We start from the raw sequence: 26,863 nt of genomic DNA on the forward strand, positions 1-26,863 counted from the left end.
CCAGTTCAGTACAGTGAAATTTCCAAAAATAAATACAGAGTTGTATACGAGGATTTAATACGAGGATTTATTTTTGTAAGGTAAATCTGATAGATTATGGCCGGATTTAGCAAACAAAACCTGATAAAGCGCTAAATCCGGCTAATGAAGTGAGATCTAAATGGCCTATTCGAAGTGTTCATATTTGTTCCTACAAAACAGTTTGCCGGTTCCAGAACTAAAGAAACCTACTAACAAGTAAGAAAAGCGTTAAGTTCGGTCGGGCCGAACTTTTTATACCCCCCACCACAAATTTCAGCCATTTCGGTGGATTAATGTGGCCACAACCTTCAAAATACCGAAATTCGGAAGGTACCGTTCTATGGAGGCTATATGATGGCGGGGACCTATACCTACAAATTTCTGGGGGAAAGTTGTATACGCCTAAAGAAGACTAAATACCAAATTTCAGCCATATCGGTGTGATAATGAGGCTAAAACGTTCAAAATATCGAAAATCGGGAGATATTGTATTATGGGGGCTATATCAACACGTGGACCTATATAAACATTTTATGGTAGAAATGTTTCTTAGCCTCTGGAAACACAAAATACAAAGTTACAACCGATTCTTTGGTCAAATGGGTCTAATACATTCAAAATATATTAAAATGACACGTACTTTATAAGGGGTCTTATGTGGGGACTATACCAAAACGTGGACCTATAAAACCCAACTTTTGTAGGAATGTTTTCTGGCCTCTGAAGACACAAAATACCAAATTACAACCAATTCTGTGGTCAAATGGGTCTAGTACATTCAAAATATATTAAAATGACGCGTACTTTATATGGGGCCTTATATGGGGGCTATACCAAAACGTGGACCTATATAACCCAACTTTGGTAGGAATATTTTTTGGCCTCTAGAGACACAAAGTACCAAATTACAACCAATTCGGTGGTAAAATGGGCCAAATATCTTAAAAATTCCTTAAAACAACGACGCGTCACGCGTCATTTTGTATGGGGGCTATATGAAAGCGTGGACCTACATAGCCCGCTTTCAATACCAAAAGTCCTACGTAAATATAACATATTTTCTCAAAATTTCATCAACCTACGTCAATCCGTTCGGACGCTAGAGTGATTTCCACAGACGGACAGACGGACAGACAGACAGACGGACAGACGGACGGACATGGCTATATCGATGTAGAATTGCACGCTGATCAAGAATATATATACTTTGTGGGGTCTACAATGATTATTTCGAGTAGTTACAAACGTAGTGACAAACTTAATATACCCCCATCCTATGGTGGAGGGTATAAAAATTGTTATCGTGGTAAATACGCCCGTACATCAAAAGCGTATAAAATGTAAAATGAATGACAGAATAATTTTTAAATTATTTTCCATGCGGAAAAATTCTGAGGGAAATATGCATGGTTGCCCTGAATATCTTTCTTATGTACAGTTAGTCAACTAAATTATTGCATTATTATATGTCGAACTAAAATGAACACGAAAGAAAAACAACTGAACTCGTGTATGATTTTTAAATGTTGAAGCTGTTTTAAAGCAAACGCAAAGTCAATATTGCCATGAAAACCAAAGTTTAGGTGTTTATCGTTCGCAATCATTTTCTTTCGACATAGTGAAACAGGCCCAAAATCTATATATATTGTGGAAGAAAAATTATGTATTTGTTTGTACGACTGACTGAACAATGTGTTCTTTGTCCAAAAATCGGTCAAAACAATTTTAAAAAATCTGTCTCGCTTAAGGTAGAAACACAATGGATTTTTGTTGCTTGCTCCGCTTGCTTGGCGTGAAAGCGAGAAATTAAATCGTATTGTTTTCAATAGAACAGCCCACAATGAAGAAAGATTTCAGGTGCCGAAGTTAAAAATTGTTTAACTTTGGAATTCGTATTCGGCTTGATATTTGACATTTCATTAGACACAACACAATCAATTTTAACAACAATAATTGGCTGCGCGTAGGCATATGTCGGTTTTTAATAACTTATAATATTAATTAAATTTATGTTTTTTCGGCATGTTTTTTGAAAAATAAGGATTATTTATGTAAGATTAGAATCCTTTTAACATATTCTACAAATCTTTTCACGAAAATGTTAATTAAGTTTATTAAAAAAAAATAAATAATTATATGGTTATGGCCAGACGCATGTGTTACGAATGTGACAAACAATATGGGTGTCCAACGAAGGGTTAAATTACATCTTCACTTTAGTCGTGTTCCTTTACGTGCCTGAGGTTACCAGTTTTTACCACTTTTTACTCGAAAAGTGTTCCCTTACTTTTAAAAGCATATAATTTATATGAGGACACCATTACCATTTGTAAAAGTAAAGGAATTTGTTGAATAAGAAATAACTTTTTATCCTTTATTAATATGAATGCTGAGGATTAGGACTGACTGCCTTTTCCACGAATTTAATCGAACTGCATCGAAACATCCATTTCATTTTTTGCTGGGAAGTTACGCCGAAATTTGAATGAAAATGACTAATCATCATGTTCATACACATTGCATTAGCCGTTTGTATGCTCAAATATGAACTTATCTTTTATTTTCAATAAAAATTAACGGCTGTGTGCGAATGAATCAATTTACGAAAGGGGAAAAAGGAAACGAAAGAAAAATGAAATACAAAGTTCAATGAAAGTAAACGTTGAGACCAACAAAGCTGCACTGCACGTAAGAAACGGTTCTTAGAGTAAACAAATGTTTTATACACACATATATGCATGTGCATACATATATTTGATGTATGGGGAAGTGGTACAGCTGTGAAAATTGTATAGCACCACTCCTACAAAAATATTTTAAAGGCGTAGCAAAGTTTAAGTAAAGTTGGACCCCAGTTCTGGTAAAGAGCAAGGGCAACATATGGTAGGTGAATAAAACGCAAAGTGCTGCCAAGTTTCAAGTTTTCTTTATTCTTCTTCCAGAAATGTCGCAAAACTTTACTCAATCGTTGGATGTGTTTTCAGCTTTATCATTATAATAAATGCCAGTAAAAACGTGATCTAACCAAATTAAAAAGTGGATGCTAACAGTATCGAACCTTTTACATAGGGAAGAACTAATCAACAAACAAATCATGAATATTACTTTAACATTTTAGTTGATTTGGTACAATATTTTGCATTCTGTACGGAATTTTAAGAACATCGGTCTGAGATACCGTTTATCAAGCTTAGCAAATTTTCTTACATGGCATTTACACAAGACAGACTGTCTGCAAATACAACTCTGATTTACTAATACATACAAACATTTGGCACTGTCTGGTAGTTTTCGTAGACAGTAAAAATGGACATTTTTGAATAAATGAAAACAAAACTATTTCAAATAACAAAAGAGATAACAGTACTGGGATGAAACAAAACAAAAACAAAATATATGAATGGAAAACAAAAAGAAAACCACGATTTTCATTCATAATTGGCCTGTTCCAGTACTGCAAGAAACTACTAATTGTTACTATTTTTTTCGATAACATAAAGGAAAAAATGTTACCGAAGTAAAAAATAGTAGCTTCTTGCAGGTTCTGGAACAGAGCATCTTTTACAACGGTTTTGCAGTTACCTGGATGCCTACGTCACACAGGCTAGTTTTGGGTTTTTGACAATCAATACATGTACTCAACTTTCCTGTCATGTGTAAACGCAGGGTTAATTGTTGTATTTCTTTGACTGGCCAACATAGATTCTCCTTTTCAGATTTGTTGGCCATATTTTTAGATTCCATGGTTTTAGCAATTTATTTGTTTTCAGAATGATAATTGCGTATTTACAAATATAAATCAAAGCGTGTCATTTAAATTTTTAATTCCATTCCACAATTCCTTCACACTACAAAGCTTGAATTTTTTATTTTATTTTTTGGCAGTAGGACAAAATTATTCTCATTTGGTCTGTTCCAGTATTGCAAGAATCTACTAATTTTTATTATTTTTTTCGATATCATAATGCGGGCCATACACTATGGGCATGCACGACAGCATTTGTAATAGTATTAGTAAATTTTGAAGTTTTTGTCAATGTATGTGGGAGTATTTTTAGCAGGATTGAAATCAAAATAGTTTTGATTTTGGAAATGAACCCATTTCAATCCAATGAATTTTGTTTATTTTCAAAGTAACCAACAAACAATTTTTGAAAACAACAAATATTATTTGTGAGGAAATTAAAGAAATTGGAAAACTTCAGTCCAAAATCTAGCTTTTGAGGAAAATTCATCATTTTTGGAATATGAATTGAAGGAATGCCACACACTATTCAATCACACACGCATACAAGGTGTTCATTTGGCAGTGCAGTTTGGCAGTTAGTGTATGGGCCGCATAAAGGGAACATTGTTATCGTAGTAAGAAATAGTTGCTTCTTGCAGGTTCTGGAACAGGGATTATATGAGACCAAGGCAAATTGAACAGATAGTGGTATTGACAAATTTTGAACATGTTATGTCAACACTTTTTTAGAATGGGATTTGACACTTCACATTCGAACAGCTGGTGTGTCACCACTACATGTTCAATTTGCTTTGTATGAGACATTCAATGTATAGTTTTTATTATCGTAATCCTGACTCTATATCGACTTCTTTGGCAAATGTTTTCATAAAACAATGATTTTTACATGAGAGAAAAAACAGGTTTTAGGACTGTTTCGTTATATATTTGTTAAAATAGGCAACATATTTCGTCATTTACCATACAAAAATAAACGACGATAGCTGCGTTATTTATTCTAAACAACGCACGAAAACACCATCCTATTATAAGCAAACCTGCTTTTTTGTCATAAACTACCGAAAAATGCAACTATTATGCTGTTGTTGTATGGTGGAGAAAAAGAAAAAATATTCAAAAAATAAATAGGTTAAAATAAATTATTAAAGAAACTTACAAAAATTATGTTTTTTGTTTTTGAATTTAGTCTAGTTCACACAAATATTTGCGTATTGAAATTTCTTTTTTTCTGAAATAAAATTATTGTTTACGTGTGTTGGGTGCGTGTTTATAGCTCTGTTCCTTTACGTGCAAGAATCTTCAAGTTTTACCACTTTTTACTCGAAAAGCGTTCCTTTACTTCAGACACCATACATTTCATATGGGAGCAGTTTACAACTATTGCTACTTTTGCCGGTTTTACCATTTTCAAAAGTAAAGGAACAGACCATATATGTATAAAAGTCCCAATTTACATTAGGCGAGTTTACTTGCGGCAATTGTCAGTTTGTGGGTGAGAGAGGGTGTTGAGAGGCAAAGGGTTACCATATACCTCACCTCTCTCTCCATCAAACTGACAATTGCCGCAAGTAAACTCGCCTAATGTAAATTGGGACTATCACACCATATGCTTTCTCACATCAGCTGGTTTGTATATTTGTCCCAATTTACATTGGGCGAGTTTACTTGCGGCAATTGTCATTTTGTAGGAGAGAGAGGTGAGGCATATGGTAACCCTTTGCCTCGCAGCACCCTCTCTCACCTACAAACTGACAATTGCCGCAAGTAAACTCGCCTAACTTAAATTGGGACTTAGTATACCAACAGTGAAAACATACATGTGAAAAAGCATATGGTGTGATATAGCCATAAACAAATGACGCAAAAAACAAGTGTAAATAAACTTCGTTTATTTCTAGGATTTCCTAAAACGAAATCATATAATGTGCTAATGTAAAAAGGCTTTTACGCCTAACATGTTTTATAAAACATGCATCATTTAAGTTGTCAATTTCATACAATATCTGTCAAATAAATTACGTAAACTCCCAAAACATCTGTTTTAATGCAGTTTAATTTATTACTAGGCGTTTACACAAGACAGACTGTCTGCAGATACCACTCTGATTTATTAACACATACATACACACATTTGTCGGCTGTCTCCCAGCTGTCGATCATTTTTTCACAGACAGTCGGGATAACAAATTTTTGACATTTTTGTAAAAATAAATGAGATAATAATTTAAGTGTGTTGAAAACAATAGAACACGAACAGAAACATTTTACATTTAGAATGTTTTATAAAACATGCATCAATTCCATACACTATCTGTCAAATAAATGACGTAAACTCCCAAGTGCAAGTGTAAGATGCGTTTAACTTGGCGTTTACAGAAGACAATTTGTTTTGAAATACAACCCTGATTTACTAACATATACATACATTTGTCGTTGGTCTCCTTGCTGTCCATCATTTTTTCATAGAAAGTAGGCATGGTAGAACAATAAAAGGTAACAGCAATACCCAGCTGACTGAACTGGGCTGTAATGTTAGTTTCAAATTCCATACTAGTTTAATATATTTATTTCTATGTTCGATATATATTAGGGATATATATTTTTTGAAGAACAAATTTATTCATCAGAAAAAAACTATTTCCCATAAAGACTTCTTCATATCATTGACATGTAACCTCATCCAATACAATGTTTACATTTACGAAATCCACTCGATTTCAACTGTCAATTCCATTGCTCAAACGTCAAATGAAATCCAATCGATTTCAGATGAGTTTTCATTTGACGTATACACAAAGGAATTGACAGATGAAATCGAGTGGATTTCGTAAATGTAAACATAGTATAAGTCCGAACGACGTGCCACACACTAAAGCCCTCGGCACATACGGTCCGTTTAGTGACACGTTGGGACACGCGTTGTCCCAAAACAGTTAAATTATGTTTAACTTTCATGCGTCAGCCATATTGTTGTTTTTCAAAAAACTTGGCATCACTTACTCATTTTTCATGTGGTTGTTGTAGCGCGACGCTCAACGCACCGTATGTGCCGAGCGCTTAAAACACCGCTTATAGAGGCGGTACAATAGCTTTGTTCCCGTACTTTTTAATAGAAAAACTCGTAAAAGAGAAAAAGAGATAAAAATTGTTCTCACACAAAAGTTTTTTCAAAAAGTTCGGGAACGCAAAATTGGAAAAAACGTCAAAAAAGCTGGAACAAATGTCAAAGTCAGCGTACCAACCTATTAGACGCAGGCAACCATGTTACTATTTTTTACAAGCTGAAATTTGTAGAGGAAAAAGTTTTTAAAGAGAGCGTCATTCAGCGCCATAAAATGTGTAAAAATCGTAAAAATTTTAAAAACTTTTTAGTTCTGGAACAAAGCTAATATTTGTTTTTGCTTTCACAGCACACAGCTAGGATGCACTCCATTTTGCTTCCACAGCACATAGCTAGGATGCAGTCCATTTTCGATCCAAATCACGGCATTTAATGCAGTGTTTTGGATTGAATTTAAGTGCAGTCTAAAGATTCTATAAAAATGTAAGCCATTGCAAATATCCCAAAATAAATAAAATGCATTTCTAAAATAAGAATAATAATTTTATTAAATTAACACATATTAACTTTATTACATTAACACAAATTATAAAAATTCTCCATTAAATTTAATCGTGACTGAGTTTACTTCCTCTGCCCTGCAATTTATGCCAACGCAATTGATTTTGCTTCATCATCCAAAAGGTTTTTATACATATTGTCCTCCCACTAGAGCTGGCAAACCATCGATATTCCTAACATTAGATATTTTCGATATAATGTTATGAAATATCGATTGCTATCGATATTATCGTTAAATTGTCATCGCCATTAATTTGGAGATGAAAATGGCGGAAATGTCAATGATTTTTTTGAAATTATGCAAAAGTAGTTCACAGAAAAGTAAAGGAGAATAAACAACTGTTTTTATTTCATAAAAATGTAAAAAAATACAGTTTATTTTACCGAACAATGTGTACTGTGACTTCGGACTTACTTTCTTTAGGGGAGTACACATTAACAGTCAAAAGTGACAGTCAACGTACTTTAAGGACAATTTTCCGGCATATAAAAACTTTTATTTAGCTAAAAACGTTTGAAATACAATATTTACGATATTATTTAGAGATTATAAAAGAAAATTTTCAATTAGGCTTTGATATTCACGAAATAGACCTCGATGACTGTCAGTTTTGCTTGTCAATGTGTACTATACTTTACACACATACCCGAAAAGCAGCGAAATTTCTATTTATTTCAATGGATTTCAGGTTACGGATTTTTATTCCGATAATATCGATAGGAAAAACTATCTATCGATATTGAATTTTTAAATAATAATTGATATTATCGATAGTGCCATCGATTTTTTGCCAGCTCCACCTCCCACTCCAACTTATATTTCGAAATAATCTCCAACTCGACTCCAAAACTAATTTCCATCTCGTGAATTACCGCACTGTTCGCAACTTTAGTATGTGTTTCTTTATTTTTTTAAACAAATGCTTAGAATTTTAGACACTCTTTCTTGTATTTGGAAAAAAGACTGCGACATCTTTTGTAGGTATCAACAAATTGGCTTGTGCCTGTAAGGTTCTTTAAGCGAGTGATTGTAAAATGCATCGTACGGAGTGCATTTTTCATAAATCCGTGTGGATTTCATCGAAAGATGTTGTGAAATCATTGCTCTGTTCCGGAACCCGCAAGAAGCTAATACTTTTTACTACTATAAATTTTTTTCCTTTATGTTATCGAAAAAAATAGTACAAATTAGTAGATTCTTGCAGTACTGGAACAGACCACATAACTCTGCATTGCAGTACTTCCAAACTTTTTTGCTGGGATGAAATATTTATAGGCCTGTTCGATAACTTCACAAGTAAAAAGTATTTGCAAGTTCTTGTAACTACTTGCAAGTACTTCTAATTTCTCTTTTAATGGACAAGTTTGTTATCGAACAGCATTTTGTTTGTACAAACTTCTGAGTTATCGTACAGACCTTATATTTGACTTGTGGCTTTGTAGAGCCACTGTACATACATACATATACATATGTGTATATTCATGCGTCAAATAAATGTTAAGCCCCTATGCCATATCAATCTCTATTTGATATTGTGAAGTCATACATCATCATATTAGACCATAGGTTTCATGCATCAAGAATACCTCATAAAAATCCTTTATATGAATAATAAATTATTAATCGACAATATTTAAAAAACGAAACAAGTTAGGGTCACTCCACACAACCGCAAATAGCCGGAATTAGTCATCCAATTGAATAAAGAATGTGCGTTCAACTTCCGAAATATGTATGTTTTCTTAACTGATTAACACACGAAAGTAGTAGGTAGGTATGGAAAAATACCTATGCACATACGCAAGTATGTACATGTGAATAAACTATTATTAATAAAACCATAAATACAGATGAATGAATCAATCGTCATGTTTGGATATTAGGGTTTTGACTTTTTTACAACCTCATATCCCTGTATGATATTTTGATGATTTTTTACCTAAGATTACATAAAATCTTAATTATAAAGTGATTCGATAAAAAAACCTTCAGCACAAAAGCTTTTAAAGTTTTTATTTTTCATAACTTTTGAAAATTGTTGAAGTCACTGTAAGTAGATATTTAACGGAAAACAAGGTACAGGGGCACACGACAGCTAAAATTACATAACCTTTTGTTTCTCAATAATTTTATCATCGTATTATACCATAAATATCATGTTATATGATATATAACATTATTTCATATGTCATAAAAATTTAAAGTGGCTTGTGCGGGACCTTTTTTAAAATTTAAGTGGAATAAAAATTATAGTGTGGGTGCCACCGATGTGCAATGGTATGCACACCCGCCTTGCACGCAGGAGGTCGTGGGTTCGATTCCCCGGCCAGGCAACATCAAAATTTTCAACGGTGGCAAAATATCCCTCAGTAATGTTGGCGACATTTCCTGAGTATTTCAGCCATGTAAGACTTCTCTATAAAGTGGTGTCGTAAAACACGTCGTTCGGACTCGGCGATAAACAGTAGGTCCCATATCATTGAGCTAATATGAATCGGGGTGCACTCATTGATATGAGAGAAGTCTCGCCTGTCCCGTCTGGGATGTTTGTGGAACAATTATTAAAAATTATTTTAGTCATTAATAGGAAATAATTTTTTGAGAATTTTTTATTTTCATTTCATAGAATTTTTTAAAAAAAATAAAAATTAAGTTGTGCGGATCCTTTTTTGTAATAAATAGAATGAATGTTATTTTAGGCATTAATCATGGTAGAATAAGAAAAGGTAGCAGCAATACCCAGCTGACTGAACTGGGCTGTAATGTTAGTGTCAAATTCCGTACGACATTTTGTATATTTGTTTATATTTTCGATGTATATTAGAGATATACATTTTTTAAGGAAAAAAATATATCGCTCAGAAAAAAAATATTTCCCATAAAGACTTCTTGGTATCGATCACATGTATCCTCATCCAAGTCTGAACGACGTGCCGCACACTGCCTTCTGCACGAATTCTACTTTCTGCGAAAAATTATGCATTTAGTGGAATGATATGGAGACATTCAAATTGAAAATCTAACGAGTTTTCATTCATGCTTTTCAAAATATTCAATCAAATGTTAAAAATTATTAGTTTTTTTAAATTTCAATAATTTATAGACATTTCCTTATTTTGTTTACATGTACGATGCCACTAATATTTACAAACAAATTCGTTCTTTCATTCATTCATTCTCAATACAGGAAATCATTTCTGAGAAAAAAATTTCAAAAAGTCATAACCCTATTGGGTATAGGATCTCACACACAATAGGATAAGAGGATTGCTATGAATTATATGCTTGATTTACATTTACGAAATCCACTCGATTTCATCTGTCAATTTCTTTGCATATACGTCAAATGAAAACTCATCTGAAATCCATTGGATTTCATTTGACGTTCAAACAATGGAATTGACAGTAGAAATCGAGTGCATTTCGTAAATGTAAACTTAATAATACATTCATTTATATGAAGTTATGATTGAGGGTAACAATGACATATTTTCGACAGCGTAGGAAGGTACATACGTACGTACATCTGACATACGTACGTGGCGCTGACATTAAATCTTTTAAACATATATAGTAAATATATAAAATTACAGTCGACTACGCATAACTGAAACACAAACAAGTCAGCAATTTGTTCCAGTTATATGATGTTTCCACTACAACGTAAATTTACACGAAATTGGCATAGAGTTCTGCTAAGTTTACATTTACGAAATCCACTCGATTTCATCTGTCAATTCCATAGCTCAAACGTCAAATGAAATCTCATCTGAAATCCATTGGATTTCATTTGACGTTTAACCTATGGATTTGACAGATGAAATCGAGTGGATTTCGTAAATGTAAACATAGCATTCGTTTATACTAGCGATTATTGCGATGATAATGTCTCTAACTAGGCGTTTACACCAGACAATTAGTGTCAAACACAGCCCTGATTTACTAACACATACATACATATGTCGGCTGTCTCCCAGCTGTCCGTAATTTTTTCACAGACAGTCGGTTTAACAAATTTTTTGACATTTTAGTGAAAATAAGTGAGATTATAGCTGTGTCTTTTTACGTGATAATTAGTAATAATTATTACTAAGGTTGCAGATTTTGGCAGTTGTATAATGGAAAAGTTGCTGAAAAAATGTTTCAGCAACATTTAGTAAGTAAAAAGTCGCACCATATAATTGAAATGCGCTGAAAACAAAAGAACATGAATAAAAACAGAATATGTGAACGGAAAACAGAAAGAAATCGATCATTTTCATTCATAATATTACTACTGTTTTTGCAGTTGTCGGGACGCCTACGTCACACTGGCAAGTTTTAAGTTTTTGACAATCAATACATGAAGTCAACTGCCCTGTCATGTGTAATAGCTCATTTAGACTAGCCATAAATCCTCGACTGGATTTAATAAATCCAGTACAAATCTCATTGCATTTAGATATACATTTTGGAGGATTTAAATTGCAGTCAGCTGATTTTTGTTCATAGCACAATTACCAAGGTAGATGCATCAGCCATTCAGTTCGAAATTGAAACGTCAAAAGAATTTTTTGTAAACTGAATTCATTTCAAAAAACATACGTCAAATTACAAATTTATTGTTTAATACTGAAAATGTTAGCACATTATGCTACTAATGCTAACTGAAGAGCAAATAAAGAATTATTTTATAGCAGTTTGCCCATCTTAAATAAATAAACGAATTATTTTATCGTTTAGACATCGTAAATATTAGTCTTGATTGATTAAAATCAACTTTGTACATCAAAACAAATTTAATTTTTCCGCCTTGTTTACAAATTTTTACATTTTAAATTATTTTTAGTGTAGCAATTCACCGATGCATCTACCTTGTTTCTTGTGCCAGCTTGCAACTTTTTGTATTTTCTAGCAACATGTTGCAAAAAACAGAGTTGTATACGAGGATTTATGCCGGATTTAAAACAAATCCACTCAATACGAGGATTTATTTTTGTATGGGAAATCTTGTAGATTTTGGCTGGATTTAGCAAATAAAACCTGATAATGTGCTAAATCCGGCTAATGAAGTCATATCTAAATGGGCTATAAGTGCAGGGTAACTCGATTTATTTGACAGTTATTTTCATACGTTTATCGAAAGATATTTATCATAATAATAAACACTAGTATAAACGTACGCTTATTCATTGGGCTGAACCATGGCGAAATAATAGCCTGTTCGCAATTAAAAACTACTTCTCATTTCTCTTTTATTGAACAAGTTTGTTATCGAACTGCATTTTGTACAAATTTGCACAAACTTTTGGGTTATCGAACGGGCCTATTATAGCTGTTTGCCGGGTTAACATTCTTTATGAGGATTCATTTGATGAAAACGCAATGTAATTGACATTTGAAATCCAGTGGGTTTATTAAATGCGGTTATATGTAAACATACAATAAGAAGGTGTTATAGGCCTTGATATGACTTCATTAGCTGGATTTAGCGCATTATAAGTCGTGGGATTCTTTAACGCATTTTTTGGTTACCGACAAAAATCGATAAAATTAAAACGCAAAATTATGAATAAAAATTGTCAACAACGGTAGGCCTTACCCTGCGTTTACAAAAGACAGGACAGTTGACTTCATATATTGATTGTCAATAACACAAAACTTGCCTCTGTGACGTAAGCGTCCAGACAACTGCAAAAACAGTTGTAAAATTATGAATGAAAATCATAGATTTCTTTTTGTTTTCCGTTCACATATTTTGTTTTTGTACCTATTCTTTTCTTTTCAACACATTTAAATTATCATCTCACTTCTTTTTTCACAAAATGTAAAAAATTTGTTAACCCTACTGTCTATGAAAAAATGATGGACAGCTGGGAGACAAACGCCAAATGTATGTATGTGTTAGTAAATCAGAGTTGTATTTGAAGACATACTGTCTGGTGTAAACGCCTAGTTAGCGACAACTTTATTTTAGTTGCTAACTACCGACAAATTTCGTTAATTACAGAAATTGTAAGCATTTTAATTTTACCGATTTTTGTCGGTAACCAAAAAATGTATTAGAGAATCCCACTACAGGTTTTATTTGCTAAATCCGGACGTAATCTACCAGATTTCCCATACAAAAATAAATCCTCGTATTGAGTGGATTTGGCCTTAAATCCTCGTATATAACTTTGTTCGTTGCAACATGTTGCTAGAAAAGAACCCACAGTTGCTAGCTTGGTACAATAATAGCTCTGTTCCAGAACTAAAAAGTTTTTACAATTTTTACCACTTTTACACAATTTATATAAAAATTGTTTACCATTTTTTACAACTTTTACGAATTTTACAACTTTTTAAACTATGGGAACAGGCCATATGTATAGGTAGGCCAGTAGTTCGATTCTCTAAAGACGAGAACACAATGGATTTTTGTTGTTTATTTTTTTGCCTCGCTTCAGAGCGCAAAAGTGAAATTGTACAGTTTTCAATAGCACAGACCACAACGAAGCGAGGCTTCAGGCCACATAGTCCCGGGCCACACTAAGAGTAATTTCACTGACATTTGGACATGAAAGTAAAATAAAATGTAAAATAAAACGGTCTGTTTGTTTCATACGAATATTGCAAAAAAGCAAAATTGCAGAACACATGAAACCGTGTACACCAGTTTCTTGAAATTATGCATTTTTTCCAAAAAATTCAAAGTTTCATGTCAAAATTTCATTGAAATTACGCCAGTGTGGCCCGGGACATAGTTGAAAATTGTTGAACTTTTGAATTCGTCGCTTGGCTTCATTTTTAACATTTCGTTTCGACATTCAATATAAACACATGTTCAATCTGAAAAATAGAATTTGGCTGTAATTTTTATGTTAGGTACTAATTATGTTAGGTACTAATGCTTCGATGTGTGATTCCAAAAAATAAGCGGCCTAGTGAAGAAATAAGCTAAGCAGGAAAATTAAGCTAAGAGCTGACATTTTTTATTATTTTCTGAGAAAGAGTGAAATAAAATAAATGCTCTGTTCCAGAACCAGCAAGGAGATACAATGTTTTACTACTATAACATTTTTCCTTTATGTTATCGAAAAAATAGTAAAAATTGTAGATTCTTGCAGTACTGGAACAGACCAAAAGCAAGTAGAATGGGAATAACAAAGAAATGTTCAGAAAATTTAGTTTTCACACCATACTCGTTGAGCACATGGCGGTGCACGCAGAATAGGCAGGCCTAAGCTTCGATGGAACATACAAGTGGATGAAGAAATGAAAAGGCGCGGTATTCCAGAAAGCGAAGCGAAAAACAGAGAGAATTGGAAATCTTTTCTTAGTTCGGTCTATGGAACAGATGTGCTGTAATGGGCCAGCTAAGTAAGTACTCGTTGAGCAAATGATTAAATACAAATTTGTATTTTTACTATTTTTTCGATAACATAAAGGAAAAAATGTTATCGTAGTAAAAAATAGTAGCTTCTTTCTTGTGTATACATATAAATATAAACAAAAAGTAACACACTGTCGCTTTAATCCTCCTAATGGTACATATATGTAAATTCAGCCATGACTGGTTTAGACTATTCACAAATACACCATTGGATTTAATAAATCCAGTACAAATCTTTCGGCATTTAGATCAGGGACGCGCTTCTTTGCCTAGACAGTATAGTGAGGGCCAGTGTTGCTGTTTTGGGCATTTCGGCCCAAATTTGGGCCGAATAAAAAATAATTTTTAATTTTGGGCCGATGGGCGGCCCAAATCCATTTTGGGCCGTTTCCATGCTAATAATTTTAAACAATATTTTATAAAATATCAAATATTAGTCTTTGGGCTATTATTACATGCTTACTTTTACATTAAAAATATAATTTTCACATTAAAACTTAATGCCAAGAAGCTTCTCCTAGTAGTTTAATGGTCACTTTTAACTTTTAGTTACCTGGGTTTTGAAATATATTTTTTATGATACTTCAGTATTTGCTAAAGATTCATGCATTGTGTTCATAAATTAAAAAAAGTTCATAATAATTTGGTGGCAACGGAATCATGCCAAGCTAGAGGTTTTTTCTATTTTACCTATAATTAACAACCTTAAGAATGAATTTCAAGCAGATAGTTCAGGTTTATCCTATTTTTATCTGAGTGTCAACTCAAATTGTCCTTTTTTTATAAAAAAAAAAAATAAATAAAAAATTAATAAATCGTACCAGCTCGAAACTTCATAAATATTTGTAGGCACAAAAGCAGACAATTACATTTATGCATTCTTACCAAGGCGAATTTAACAAGGTGATCCAGTAGTTGACGTTAGGTTGTAGTCTTCATTTGCTGTCAATTTTTTTTGCGCGAAATATCCACAAAATTTAGAAGAAAACGTTAAAATATTATTCGCGAAGGTTAAACAAAGATGTTGTACACAGATATTTTTTATAGAAGCGAAATATTTGGTATTTATTTTTGATTTAAAATATGTTTTGACAGCAAATGAAGACATCAGTTGGCATTATTGTATCACCTTCTTTCTTACACCATGATTCTTACTTAACAGAAAATGAAAAGTTTGAAATAAAATTTGTTCCTTTGGAGTTTTATATTAAATTACTAGATCAAAATAATAAGAGAAAAGACTATAAAAGTGAATACTCTTCTTTTGTTATATTTTGGATTTTGCGTACAGATTTATAGCGTTTCGGTTAACTTAAGCTTCGTTCCCGTACTTTTTAATAGTAAAACTCGTAAAAGAGAGAACTGCAAAAAAATTGTTCACACAGACAAGTTTTTTGAAATAGTTCGGGAACGGAAAAATGGAAAATACGTCAAAAAAACTGGAACAAATGTCAAAGTCGGCGTATCAGCCAATCAGACGCTGGCAACCATGTTACTATTTTTACTCGCCCAAATTTGTCGTGTAAAAAGTTTTTAAAGAGAGCGTCATTCAACGCCATTTTTGTTTAAAGAGAAGTGAACATTTTACAACTTTTTTGTGTACGGGAACGCTTTTTTGAGTAAAATGTGTAAAAGTCGTAAAACTTGTAAAAACTTTTTAGTTCTGGAAGTAATGATTAAAATTGAAGGAGGACCTTCTTTGTATTAACGTTTAGTGTGAAAATTGCACTTTTAATGCATCCAAATAGTTTTTTTTTTGCGTTTTCAAATCCAACTATTGGAAAGGATATAATAATGACCCTTAAACTACTAAATACAATAACTCCATATAAGGTAACCACAAACGAAGTTTTGCATATTATGAACCAGGTATTACATTTTCCCAGACTTGTAGAATGTGACCCCGATTTAATAGTAACAGATTGGAATTTGCTAAGACTCGGTGAAACTATACTTTCTTTCATCTCAAAGAGCACATCTTATAATACCTTTGGAATTTTTGTTGTTGAAAAATAGTGCATATTCTTGAGGTAAATGGCTATCTGCCATCTTTTTGTAAAAGCGTTTTGCGGTGCCAACGATAGCTCGAAACCGGATGGGCCGATCATAGTATATTTTTGTAAGAGTTTTAGGAACCAAATAAAACAGAATTAAAAAAAAATTTAAAAAAAATTGAGCTGTCAAAGTCAAAATTTCGATTTTAACAAAAAAATTGACTGTTTTTGTCAAAAAATTGGGCAAAATAATTTTTTTAATCTGTCTCGTTTAAAGGCAAGCGTTTCGTGTATTTCATAAGCTAACATGAATAATGAATAATATAATAAGGTCATATGAAGATCGGTCAATTCGTTTTAGAGCAATCGTTGGCACCGACTTCAAAAACGCCGTTTCGAGAAACACGCACTTAAAATTTATATGCTACATTCAAATCCCAATAAATTGTTGCCTTCCAATCATATCTCATCTACCTTACGTAAAAATAGACAATATTTTTTTTTTCGATTTTTCTAAAAGTAATAAAAGTTATCTATGAGAAATATATGTTTTTGTTTTAATTTTTAATGTTGGGCCGTTTTAGGTCGTTTTGGGCCGTTTTTAGGAAAATTTTGGGCCGAAAAAAATTTTTCGAACGGCAACACTGGTGATGGCGCCCACTGAGTTGTTTTTGCATTTGCTTCTCTCTCTCTCTCACGTACAGTGTAAGTGTACATAAACAAACGATGAACATCATGTGGTTGTTGTTTTTTTTTTTCACCCATGCATACGCACATGCTTTAGTATTGATGAAAAAATAGTGGGCGACACTGATTTAGATATACCTTTTGGAGGATTTATATGGCAGTCAGCTGATTTTTGTTTATGTATACATCATGACAGAACTACCAGCTGATCGAATATGAAAAGTCAAATCCCTTTATAAAAAATTATTTTTGCTGTAATTTCCCCAACAACATAAAGAAAGTTTTGACATAACATATTCAAAATTTTACGATGCCACTACCTGGATAATTGTGCCATGGTATACATACACAACGACAAACGAAAACGAACATTGCATTCTTTTGGCATCGCCACTATAGAAGTTTGCGGATATCTAAACACACATAGTATATGGGAACTTAACACAAATATTAAACAACACTTTTTGCAAAAAATCATATTTCCTTCATTTAATTTCTGTTTTTATTGTTTGACGATTGATTAGCATTTGACATTTAACAAAAATTGCGTCGAAATACTTGCAACCATAATAGAATAATACACTTAACCGGATTAACCCAGTGGGTTTGGGTTTCAAATGTCAATTCCATAGCGCAAACGTCAAATAAATCCTCATGAAGTGGGTTAACCCAGCAAAATACTCTAATTTAACCGTACTATAATGTATAAGCTTATGCCTTGTTCAGACTGACGATAATTCGCTCTCTATTCGTTGTTCGACCCCAAATTACGATATAATTACTTCATTTCGCATACTCTCAGAACGACGATAAAATATGTCCCATCTCTAACAAATGAGAGAATTTATCGAAATAAATTAATTATGACAGGAAAAAAAATAAAATTAAAAATTTATTAAAAACCCAAACATTTGTAGAAAAACAGCAAAACATGAATGAAAAGTAAACGGTTTAACGACTAGTGTACATTCAATTCATAGCAAATTTTCCCTTTTCTTTTATTGCAGTTGCATTTCTTGTCTACCGTTTCAAATTCGCGTACAAATTTAGAAACAAAAATCGAATGCCTGCCAGAAAGTCTGTATACCAAAAAGTTATTTTGGCAGGTCTGTCGTTAATTTTGAAAATAGAAAAATAAAAAAATGTGCTGTAAACACCAAAATTGTGATAAAAAATAGAAAAGATGAATGAAAATAATATATGCTCTGTTCCAGAACCTGCAAAAAACTATTAATTGTTACTATTTTTTTCCGATAACATAAAGGAAAAAATGTTATCGTAGTAAAAAATAGTAGCTTCTTGCAGGTTATGGAACAGACCAATAATTAAGTATTAAATAGATATCTGAAAAAAGGACAAATAGTTTTTTAGTTCATATCAATTAATTTTACTCGTCTTTTGCACGGAACTTTCTTTAAAATCAGTAAATAAAAAGTATGAAAATATGAATCATGTTGCTATGAATTGTGTACCATGTCGTATGAACGGGTTAATTCGTGTACATAATTATGAGAGCGAACAACGAGATTCAAATGCTGGTATGAACATGGCATTACCCTGCGTTTACACTTGACAGGATAGTAGATTGTCAAAAATCCAAAACTTGCCTGTGTGACGTAGGCGCCCAGACAACTGCAAAAACATTTGTAAAATTATAAATGAAAATCATCGAATTCTTTTTTTTTGTTCACATATTTTGTTTTCGTTCATGTTCCTTTGTTTTCAACACATATCAATTTTTATCTCACTTTTTTTTAAAAAATGTCAAAAATTTGTTACCACCACTTTAATTTTTTTCTTTTGAAAAAATTCTATGAAATGAAAAAAAAATTTTTTCTCAAAAAATTATTTCCTGTTGCACGAATGGAAGTGACTTTCAAAAGTTATGAAAAATAAAAACTTAAAAAAAAAACTTTTGTGCGGAAGCTTTTTTATCGAATCACTTTATAATTAAGATTTTATGTAATCTTAGGTAAAAACTCATCAAAATATCATACAGGGATATGAGGTTGTAAAAAAGTTATAACCCTAATCTCCAAGCAATTGCTTAAAGAATGTATGCACTTCATGACTCCGTGTGGACTGCATCGAAATATGCAGTGAAAACTTTTGCACAACTCCATTTTTTTGTTGGGATACCTAGTTTAATCAATTTCATATATTTTAGGGCGAAACCTATAGCTCTGCGTGTTGCGTGTGCGTTCATACAAATACAAATACATGTATTTTGTTTTTGTATTTTTGAACGCACACGCAACACGCAGAGCTATAGGTTTCGCCCTTATTTGTAACTATTCATATTTACTGTAACCATGCATTTACACATGACAAGACTGTTGAGTTCATGTACTGATTGTCAAAAACCCAAAACTTGTCTAGGCGTCCCGACAACTGCAAAAACAATTGTAAATGGTCTGTTCCTTTACTTTTAAAAATGGTAACAGTGGCAAAAAATGGTAAAAGTGGTGAACTGGTATCATATAAATTGTATGCTTTTTAAAGTAAAGGAACACTTTGCAGGTTAAAAATGGTAAGAAATGGTAACCTCAGGCACGTAAAGGAACAGAGCTAAAATTATGAATGAAAATCATCGATTTATTCTTGTTTTTCGTTCATATATTTTGTTATTGTTCATGTTCTTTTTGTTTTCAACACATTTTAATTCTTAGGCCTGTTCGATAACTTCGCAAGTAAAAAGTATGTATTTGCAAGTTCTTGCAGTACTTGCAACTACTTTTCATTTCTCTTTCACTGAACAAGTTTGTTATCGAACAGCATTTTGTAAAAGTTTGTACACATTTTTGGGTTATCGAACAGACCTATTATCACACTTATTTTTAGCTCTGTTCCTTTACGTGCAAGAATCTTCAAGTTTTACCACTTTTTACTTGAAAAGCGTTCCTTTACTTCGGACACCATACCATTCATATGGGAGCAGTTTACAAATTCTACTACTTGCGCCGGTTTTACCATTTTCAAAAGTAAAGGAACAGACCATTTGTGTCAAAAAATTGTTTCCCCCTACTGTCTGTGAAACAAATGATGGACAGCTGGGAAACAACCGACAAGTGTATGTTAATGTATGTCAGGTTACATTAGCTCTGTTCCTTTTCGTGCAAGAATCTTCATGTTTTACCACTTCTTACTCGAAAAGTGTTCCTTTAGTCCCGGGCCACACTACAGTAATTTCACTGAAATTTTGATATGAAATTATGCGTCTCTAGATCGACGTCCATAGTAGAGTAAAATCATAAAATTCCTGTAGTGGGGAATTCGATTTAAGAACACCTAATTTCATGAAATTTTTAAATGAAATTCACGCTAGTGTGGACCAGGACTTATTTGATGCGGGTATACAATTGATATGGGAGCAGGGGCTGGATTCTTGTTCTATGAAAATTTGAAATGAAAAATTTTTCCTTTATATTTTTTTCATTTGGCTTTTTTCTCCTTTATAAAAGTTTTCATTTCATATTTTCATAGAAACAGAATTGAGTCCCTGTTCACAACTTTTGCCACTTTTACCGTTTTTAAAGTAGAGGAACAGACCAATTGTTAGCGATAAGAATTGGCCTACTTCATACAAATGTAAAATGATCTGTTGATCTACTTCTTATATTTTCAATATAAAGCGCACTGTTTATCAATAGATAAAAAACATTCATTGAATTTTCACACAAAATACAAAATATTTCGAAAGCTTTTCGCTACTAAAATGCTCCAAAAACAAATGGACAACTGGTTATCTTATCTTCCACCACAAATAGATAATATCTCTACCACAATATATAGTATACAAATATTCTTATCTAATCGTCGTACTATGTTAACCCTATCCAGCGAAAGAGAAATCAAAATATTCGACATTTGTACTTCTAGGTTGTACGCACGGTAGAATGTTGAGGGAAGTTTTTAATTATTCTCAGTTTTAGTCTATCGAAAGCGTTCTTAGTCATCGGCTGTTACCAGGAAATAAGTATATAAGTATATCTTTTTGCAATTTAAGCTTCCGAAACCAAAATATGCTTTGAATTAGTTTATTAAACAAAGAAAACAAATAATAAATTCTAAGGTGAATGTGTACAATTTGAAACATCATCGAAGAAAACGGGTCGATTAGGCTTAACAAAGAAACGGTTTCTAAATAACAGAAATACTTGTGATAACATATCTCTTCAATAAGTTTATTAAAAACAAAACAAATTAAAATTTTCGTACCTATAGAATGTGATTTCGCTCATACCAAGCCATAAGACTGTGACGTGTTCAATAAATATTAAACGAAGTTAAAAAATAAGAATAATAAAATATATTTTATCAAAAAAATAACATACATACACACATACGTACATACGTGCCATATTATCAATTGTTGGAAACGCCAATAATAAATGTGCTAGAAATGAAAATTATTATTTTTCCACTGCCAATTGTTAAGTTTTAAAAGGATTACCAAAATTGTCGAGCTAAACTAAATATGGATAAACACACCAACATATTGGTAAGTTTACATAAAATTACTACAAAATTATATTCTACATACATTTGTCCATCGATTTGAAAATATTTACATATGTGCTCTGTTCCAGAACCTGTCTATTATTTTCGACAAATTTATACAGGAAAAATTTTTAAAAATTTCAAAATAAGTAGACCCTTGCTGGTTCTGGAAAGAGCAATTACTATTTTTTGTTATAACCAATTTATATATTAGTTCATTATCCTTGGTTTACATTTACGAAATCCACTCGATTTCAACTGTGAATTCCTTTGCGTATACGTCAAATGAAAACTCCTCTGAAATCCATTGGATTTCATTTGACGTTTAAGCAAAGGAATTGACATTGAATTTGACGTTTAAGCAAAGGAATTTCGTAAATGTAAACCAAGCATTAGCCGGATTTAGCACATTTTCTGGTTTTATTTTCTAAATCCGGCCATAGTCTACCAGATTTACCATATAGAAAAACTAAAACCTCGTATTGAGTGGATATTTTTTAATAGGCCATTTAGATATGAGTTTATTACCCGGATTTAGCGCATTAAAATGGTTTATTTGCTAAATCCGGCCATACTCTACCAGATTTCAGATACAAAAAAAAATCATCGTATTGAGTGGATTTGTTTTAAATCCGGCATAAATCCTAGTATACAACTCTGTTTTAGAAACATGCTGCTAGAAAATACAAAAAGTTGCAAGCGGGCACAAGAAACAAGGTAGATGCATCGGTGAATTGCTACAACAAAAATAATTTAAAATGTTAAAATTTGTAAACAAGGCGACAAAATTAAATTTGCTTTGATACACAAAGTTGATTTTAATCAACCAAGACTAATATATACGATGTCTAAACGACACAATAAATCATTATTTGCTCATTAGTTAGCATTATTAGCAAGGCAAAGAAGGCGATCCAAAAGGCAAATTGAGGCGAATTCAGGTTGTAGTCTTCATTTGCTGTCAAAATTTTTTGCGCGAAATATCCACAAAAGGTAGAAGAAAACGCTAAAATATTCTTCGCGAAGCTTAAATAAAGATGTTGTACACAGAATTTTTTATAGAAGGGAAATATTTTTTATTTATTTTTGATTAAAAATATTTTTTGACAGCAAATGAAGACATCAGTTGGTATTATTGTATAACCTTCTTTCTTGCACCATGATTAGAAGCATAATGTGCTAATATTTTCAATATTAAATAATAATGCCAAGTTTACACTTGCGCTCCAAAATCCACTGGATTTCACGAAATCCTGTAATACACCCCGGTGTTTACACTTATTTTTTGTTGATTTCAAACATATCACAATGATCAAGGTAGATGCATATGCGCAGCTGATCGAACATGAATTTTCAACACAAGTTGTTGTAAATTGAATTAAACATCAAAAATATACGACAATATAGAACTTTACAACTTTATTTCGAAAATTATCGTAAAATTATCAATATATCGTATTAATTGTGTATAGTACCAAACAAAAAAAAAAAAATAAATAAATAAATAATGATTTTATCGTTGAGACATCATAATAATAAATTTTGATAGATAAATGTTGTGCCCAGAACCTGCAAAATATTAGTACTTGCAGTAGTTTTCCCGTTTAGTGCGTTCCCGTACACCGAAATCTAGCAAGACTTGCACTTCTCTTTAAACAAAAATAGCGCCGAATAACACCCTCTTCTCCTGTTTTCTGCCATAAAATGATGGCCTAGTAGAAAATAGCAGCAAGCATGTTCATATGTTCATTGGTATCTAATATTATAACTGATGCGCTGATTTTGACATTTCTGCTGGAGTTTTTGCAATTTCCGTCATTTTTCCGTTCCCGTACTTTTTAGGAAATTTGTATGGGGAAGCAATTTTTGACAATTCGCTCCATTTTCTAAAATTACCATTAAAAAAGTACGGGAACACAATGAAAAATAGCATTGTAACAAAGGTAGTCCCAATTTACATTAGGCGAGTTTACTTGCGGCAATTGTCAGTTTGTTGGTGAGAGAGGGGGCTGAGAGGCAAAGGGTTACCATATGCCTCACCTCTCTCTCCATCAAACTGACAATTGCCGCAAGTAAACTCGCCTAATGTAAATTGGGACTAATTTAATATTTTTTCACATTGTTCACAAATGTTGATACTAACATTTTTTGTTGCAGCAATTCGCACATCTACCTTGTTTATTGTCATACGTGAAAAGTGTTGCAACTTTTGGTACTTTTTTAGGTAAAAGCAAGGTTGTATATCATGTGTACTGTGATTTCGATGTTGATTTCGCTGAAATCACGAAATGAGATGATTTCATTTTTGTACGCAAAATCATGATAAATTTTGCTTGATTTCGCGCGAAATCACGAAACGCCTACGAAATCACGAAACGAAGCCCAATGTAAACCAAGCATAAGTTTGTAATTTGAGACGAATTCAATTTACAACTTCTGTTCACGTTTCAAATTGGATCAGATGGGTAAAAGTCAGTTGACTGCCAATCAAATACTCCACATATATATCTAAATACAATGGATTTATTAAATACAGTTAACGATTTATGGGAAGGATTAAGGATTTATGAAACCGTTGTAGATGGTTTTCTGTGTTTGCGATGTTGCCTCTTCCTATTATTCGTTTCAAGAAACTCGCTAGTGTGAACAAGGACTATACAACTCTGTTGCAGCATGTTGCTAGAAATGTATAAAAAGTTGCTAGTATTTCACGTGCAGTTTGTATACATTTTGCTAAATGTGAAACAATAAAAACAGAAATTAAAAGAAGGAAATCGAAAATAATTGGATAAAAAGTTATTTAATATTTGTTTCAAGTTTCCATATTTGTTTTAAGGTCCTCAAACGTCTATCTATAGTGGCGATGCCAAGAGAATGCAATGTACATTTTTGTTTGCTGTTCGAATTCGAATTTCAAATAAAATAATTCGAATTACAAATGGAATAATTCGAATTACAAATAAAATAATTCGAATTAAAAATGGAATAATTCGAATTTCAAATGGAATAATTCAAATTACAAATGGAATAATTCAAATTACAAATGGAATAATTCGAATTTCAAATGGAATAATTCGAATTACAAATGGAATAATTCGAATTACAAATGGAATAATTCGAATTGCAAATGGAATATTACAAATTACAAATGTAATGTTATGAATTACAAATGGAATGTTACGAATTACAAATAGAATTATCGAATTACAAATGAATTCGAATTACATCTAAAAAAGGTGTAGTGTGGCCCGGGACTTATGAGAACTACCGAAATACGTCGAGCGTATACTTTTTGTAAGTTGAAAAATTTTAACTTTGACAGAACGTTATTGTTTGTATGTGTGTGTGTTTTGTATTTTGAAAACAAAAGCCCAACAAAACATGTAATACAATTCATTGCAAAGGAAAATTATTTGTTTTACGAATGACAAAATTTAAGTAAGTTTCGGTCGCGGATTTTGTGTTTTAAATGTGATTAGGGACTCAACGTATTTGGGTAATACGGACGCTCAGAGAGCGTTGTTTTGGTAGGATGGTGAAATATTTGTGTACGTCCCGTCGTTATTTAGGTTTAGCAGTAATAAAAATCAGCTGAGTGCCATTTAAATCCTCCAAAAGGTATATCTAAATGCCGTGAGATTTGTTGCGGCTTTATTAAATCCAGTGGGGGATTTATGAGTAGTCTAAATCAGCCATTAGCTGCAAGACATCATGTAATAGTTATAAGCCGCCAAGGTGGCCACAAAAGTTAATAAATGTGATCAATTTTTGGTTATATGCAACTGCCCGATTTTTATGTTAGGAATTGCGCGCTTTATTTAGTCCGGTCAAAATAGACATGCGTATAAGGGGGAAATAGCAAAAATTCCCACAAAGCTGAATTTTGGTGGAGAGCTAGGGTTAGCCATTAGAAGCAACGTCCTAAAAGTCCCCATCGATCCCATGTGTGCAAAACAAGTTATTCGGGGTAATTTTTGGAGGCATTATTCAGTTTTTTTAGTTTTTCTCAAAAACGGTAAGACTTAGCAAAAGCCGGCTAAAGTAAAAGTTGTAGATTCAATAATTGTCTACAAGAGTGGTCTTTATGATTCTTAAAAAAGACTTACCATTTTCGAGATATCGCGATCTAAAAGTCAAATAAATAATTAGCCGCGTAAGTACATTATGAGGCGAACCGGTTAAAGTAACGACACTATGTGTTAGATACTTCCGTAAGCTTTCAAACGATATCCACTTTGCAGTAATCGGTTCAGTAGAACCGGGTCTAACCCGGTTTTTAAATTTGGCCTTTCGGGTCGAATAACCGGCGAACCGGATCCGCAACCGTTGAAAATTATACATTTCCGTAATCAGCGCAACAAACCCTACCTTCGGACAAAACTTGAAAAAAATCGAAGAGTTTTCGTTGGGGTCGTTCCCGTTGGGCTTTCGATTATACATGTGGGTTAAATGGGCTATTTTCGCATAAAATGACTGTAACATTGAATAACTCTACTAAACACGCTCCGATTTTGTTGGATCTTTTTTTAGAAGATAGGTATAATTTCGTTCTTCAAGAAAATATATATTTTTTGGGGACAGAAAACGATTACTTCGCTTATTTTAGCTGGTTCGTCTGAATATGTGCATATTTCCCTTATAAGTGCATAAAAATCATGTGTTTTTTAGAACAGCCATATCTCAAGAATGGTTCCTCCTAGGAAAAAAATTATAAAAGTCAAACTTGTAGATAATTTTTCTGTCTGCAATATTTACTTTAGTCACTTTTTGATTAGATTAACCGTTTTCAAAAAATAAATCCGAAAACCTAAAAACCCCTTAAAATTTGACCTTTGACCCCAAATAATTTTTTTTGCACACATGGGATCGTTGCTTCTAATGGCAAACCCTAGCTCTCCACCAAAATTCAGCTCTGTGGGAATTTTTGCTATTTCAA

The 26,863-nt window shown here is 32.6% G+C and overlaps 2 protein-coding genes across 13 annotated transcripts in view; one reads left to right on the forward strand and one right to left on the reverse strand.

Annotated features, from left to right (window-relative positions):
• LOC141388625 (uncharacterized) overlaps positions 1-3,770 on the reverse strand; it is a 30,292-nt gene extending 26,522 nt beyond the window's left edge. The window contains exon 1 of the mRNA XM_073958652.1: positions 3,604-3,770. Coding sequence (XP_073814753.1) covers positions 3,604-3,765 — 162 coding nt within the window. The 5' untranslated portion in view covers positions 3,766-3,770. The remainder of the gene's footprint in view (positions 1-3,603) is intronic.
• LOC141388622 (uncharacterized) overlaps positions 1-26,863 on the forward strand; it is a 70,673-nt gene that overhangs the window by 7,174 nt on the left and 36,636 nt on the right. For 9 of the 12 annotated variants that reach the window (XM_073958638.1, XM_073958640.1, XM_073958641.1 and 6 more), the window contains exon 2: positions 21,652-21,928. In XM_073958638.1, the coding sequence (XP_073814739.1) occupies positions 21,905-21,928 (24 nt within the window). In that variant the 5' untranslated portion in view covers positions 21,652-21,904. Of the gene's footprint in view, positions 1-20,999; positions 21,016-21,311; positions 21,412-21,651; positions 21,929-26,863 lie in introns of those variants that run through there. The other 3 variants (XM_073958649.1, XM_073958646.1, XM_073958650.1) reach the window with 3 other exon arrangements.

This window comes from Musca autumnalis, unplaced genomic scaffold, assembly GCF_047663935.1.
Source record: "Musca autumnalis isolate F117 unplaced genomic scaffold, ASM4766393v1 scaffold_1, whole genome shotgun sequence".
Lineage (NCBI taxonomy): Eukaryota > Metazoa > Arthropoda > Insecta > Diptera > Muscidae > Musca > Musca autumnalis.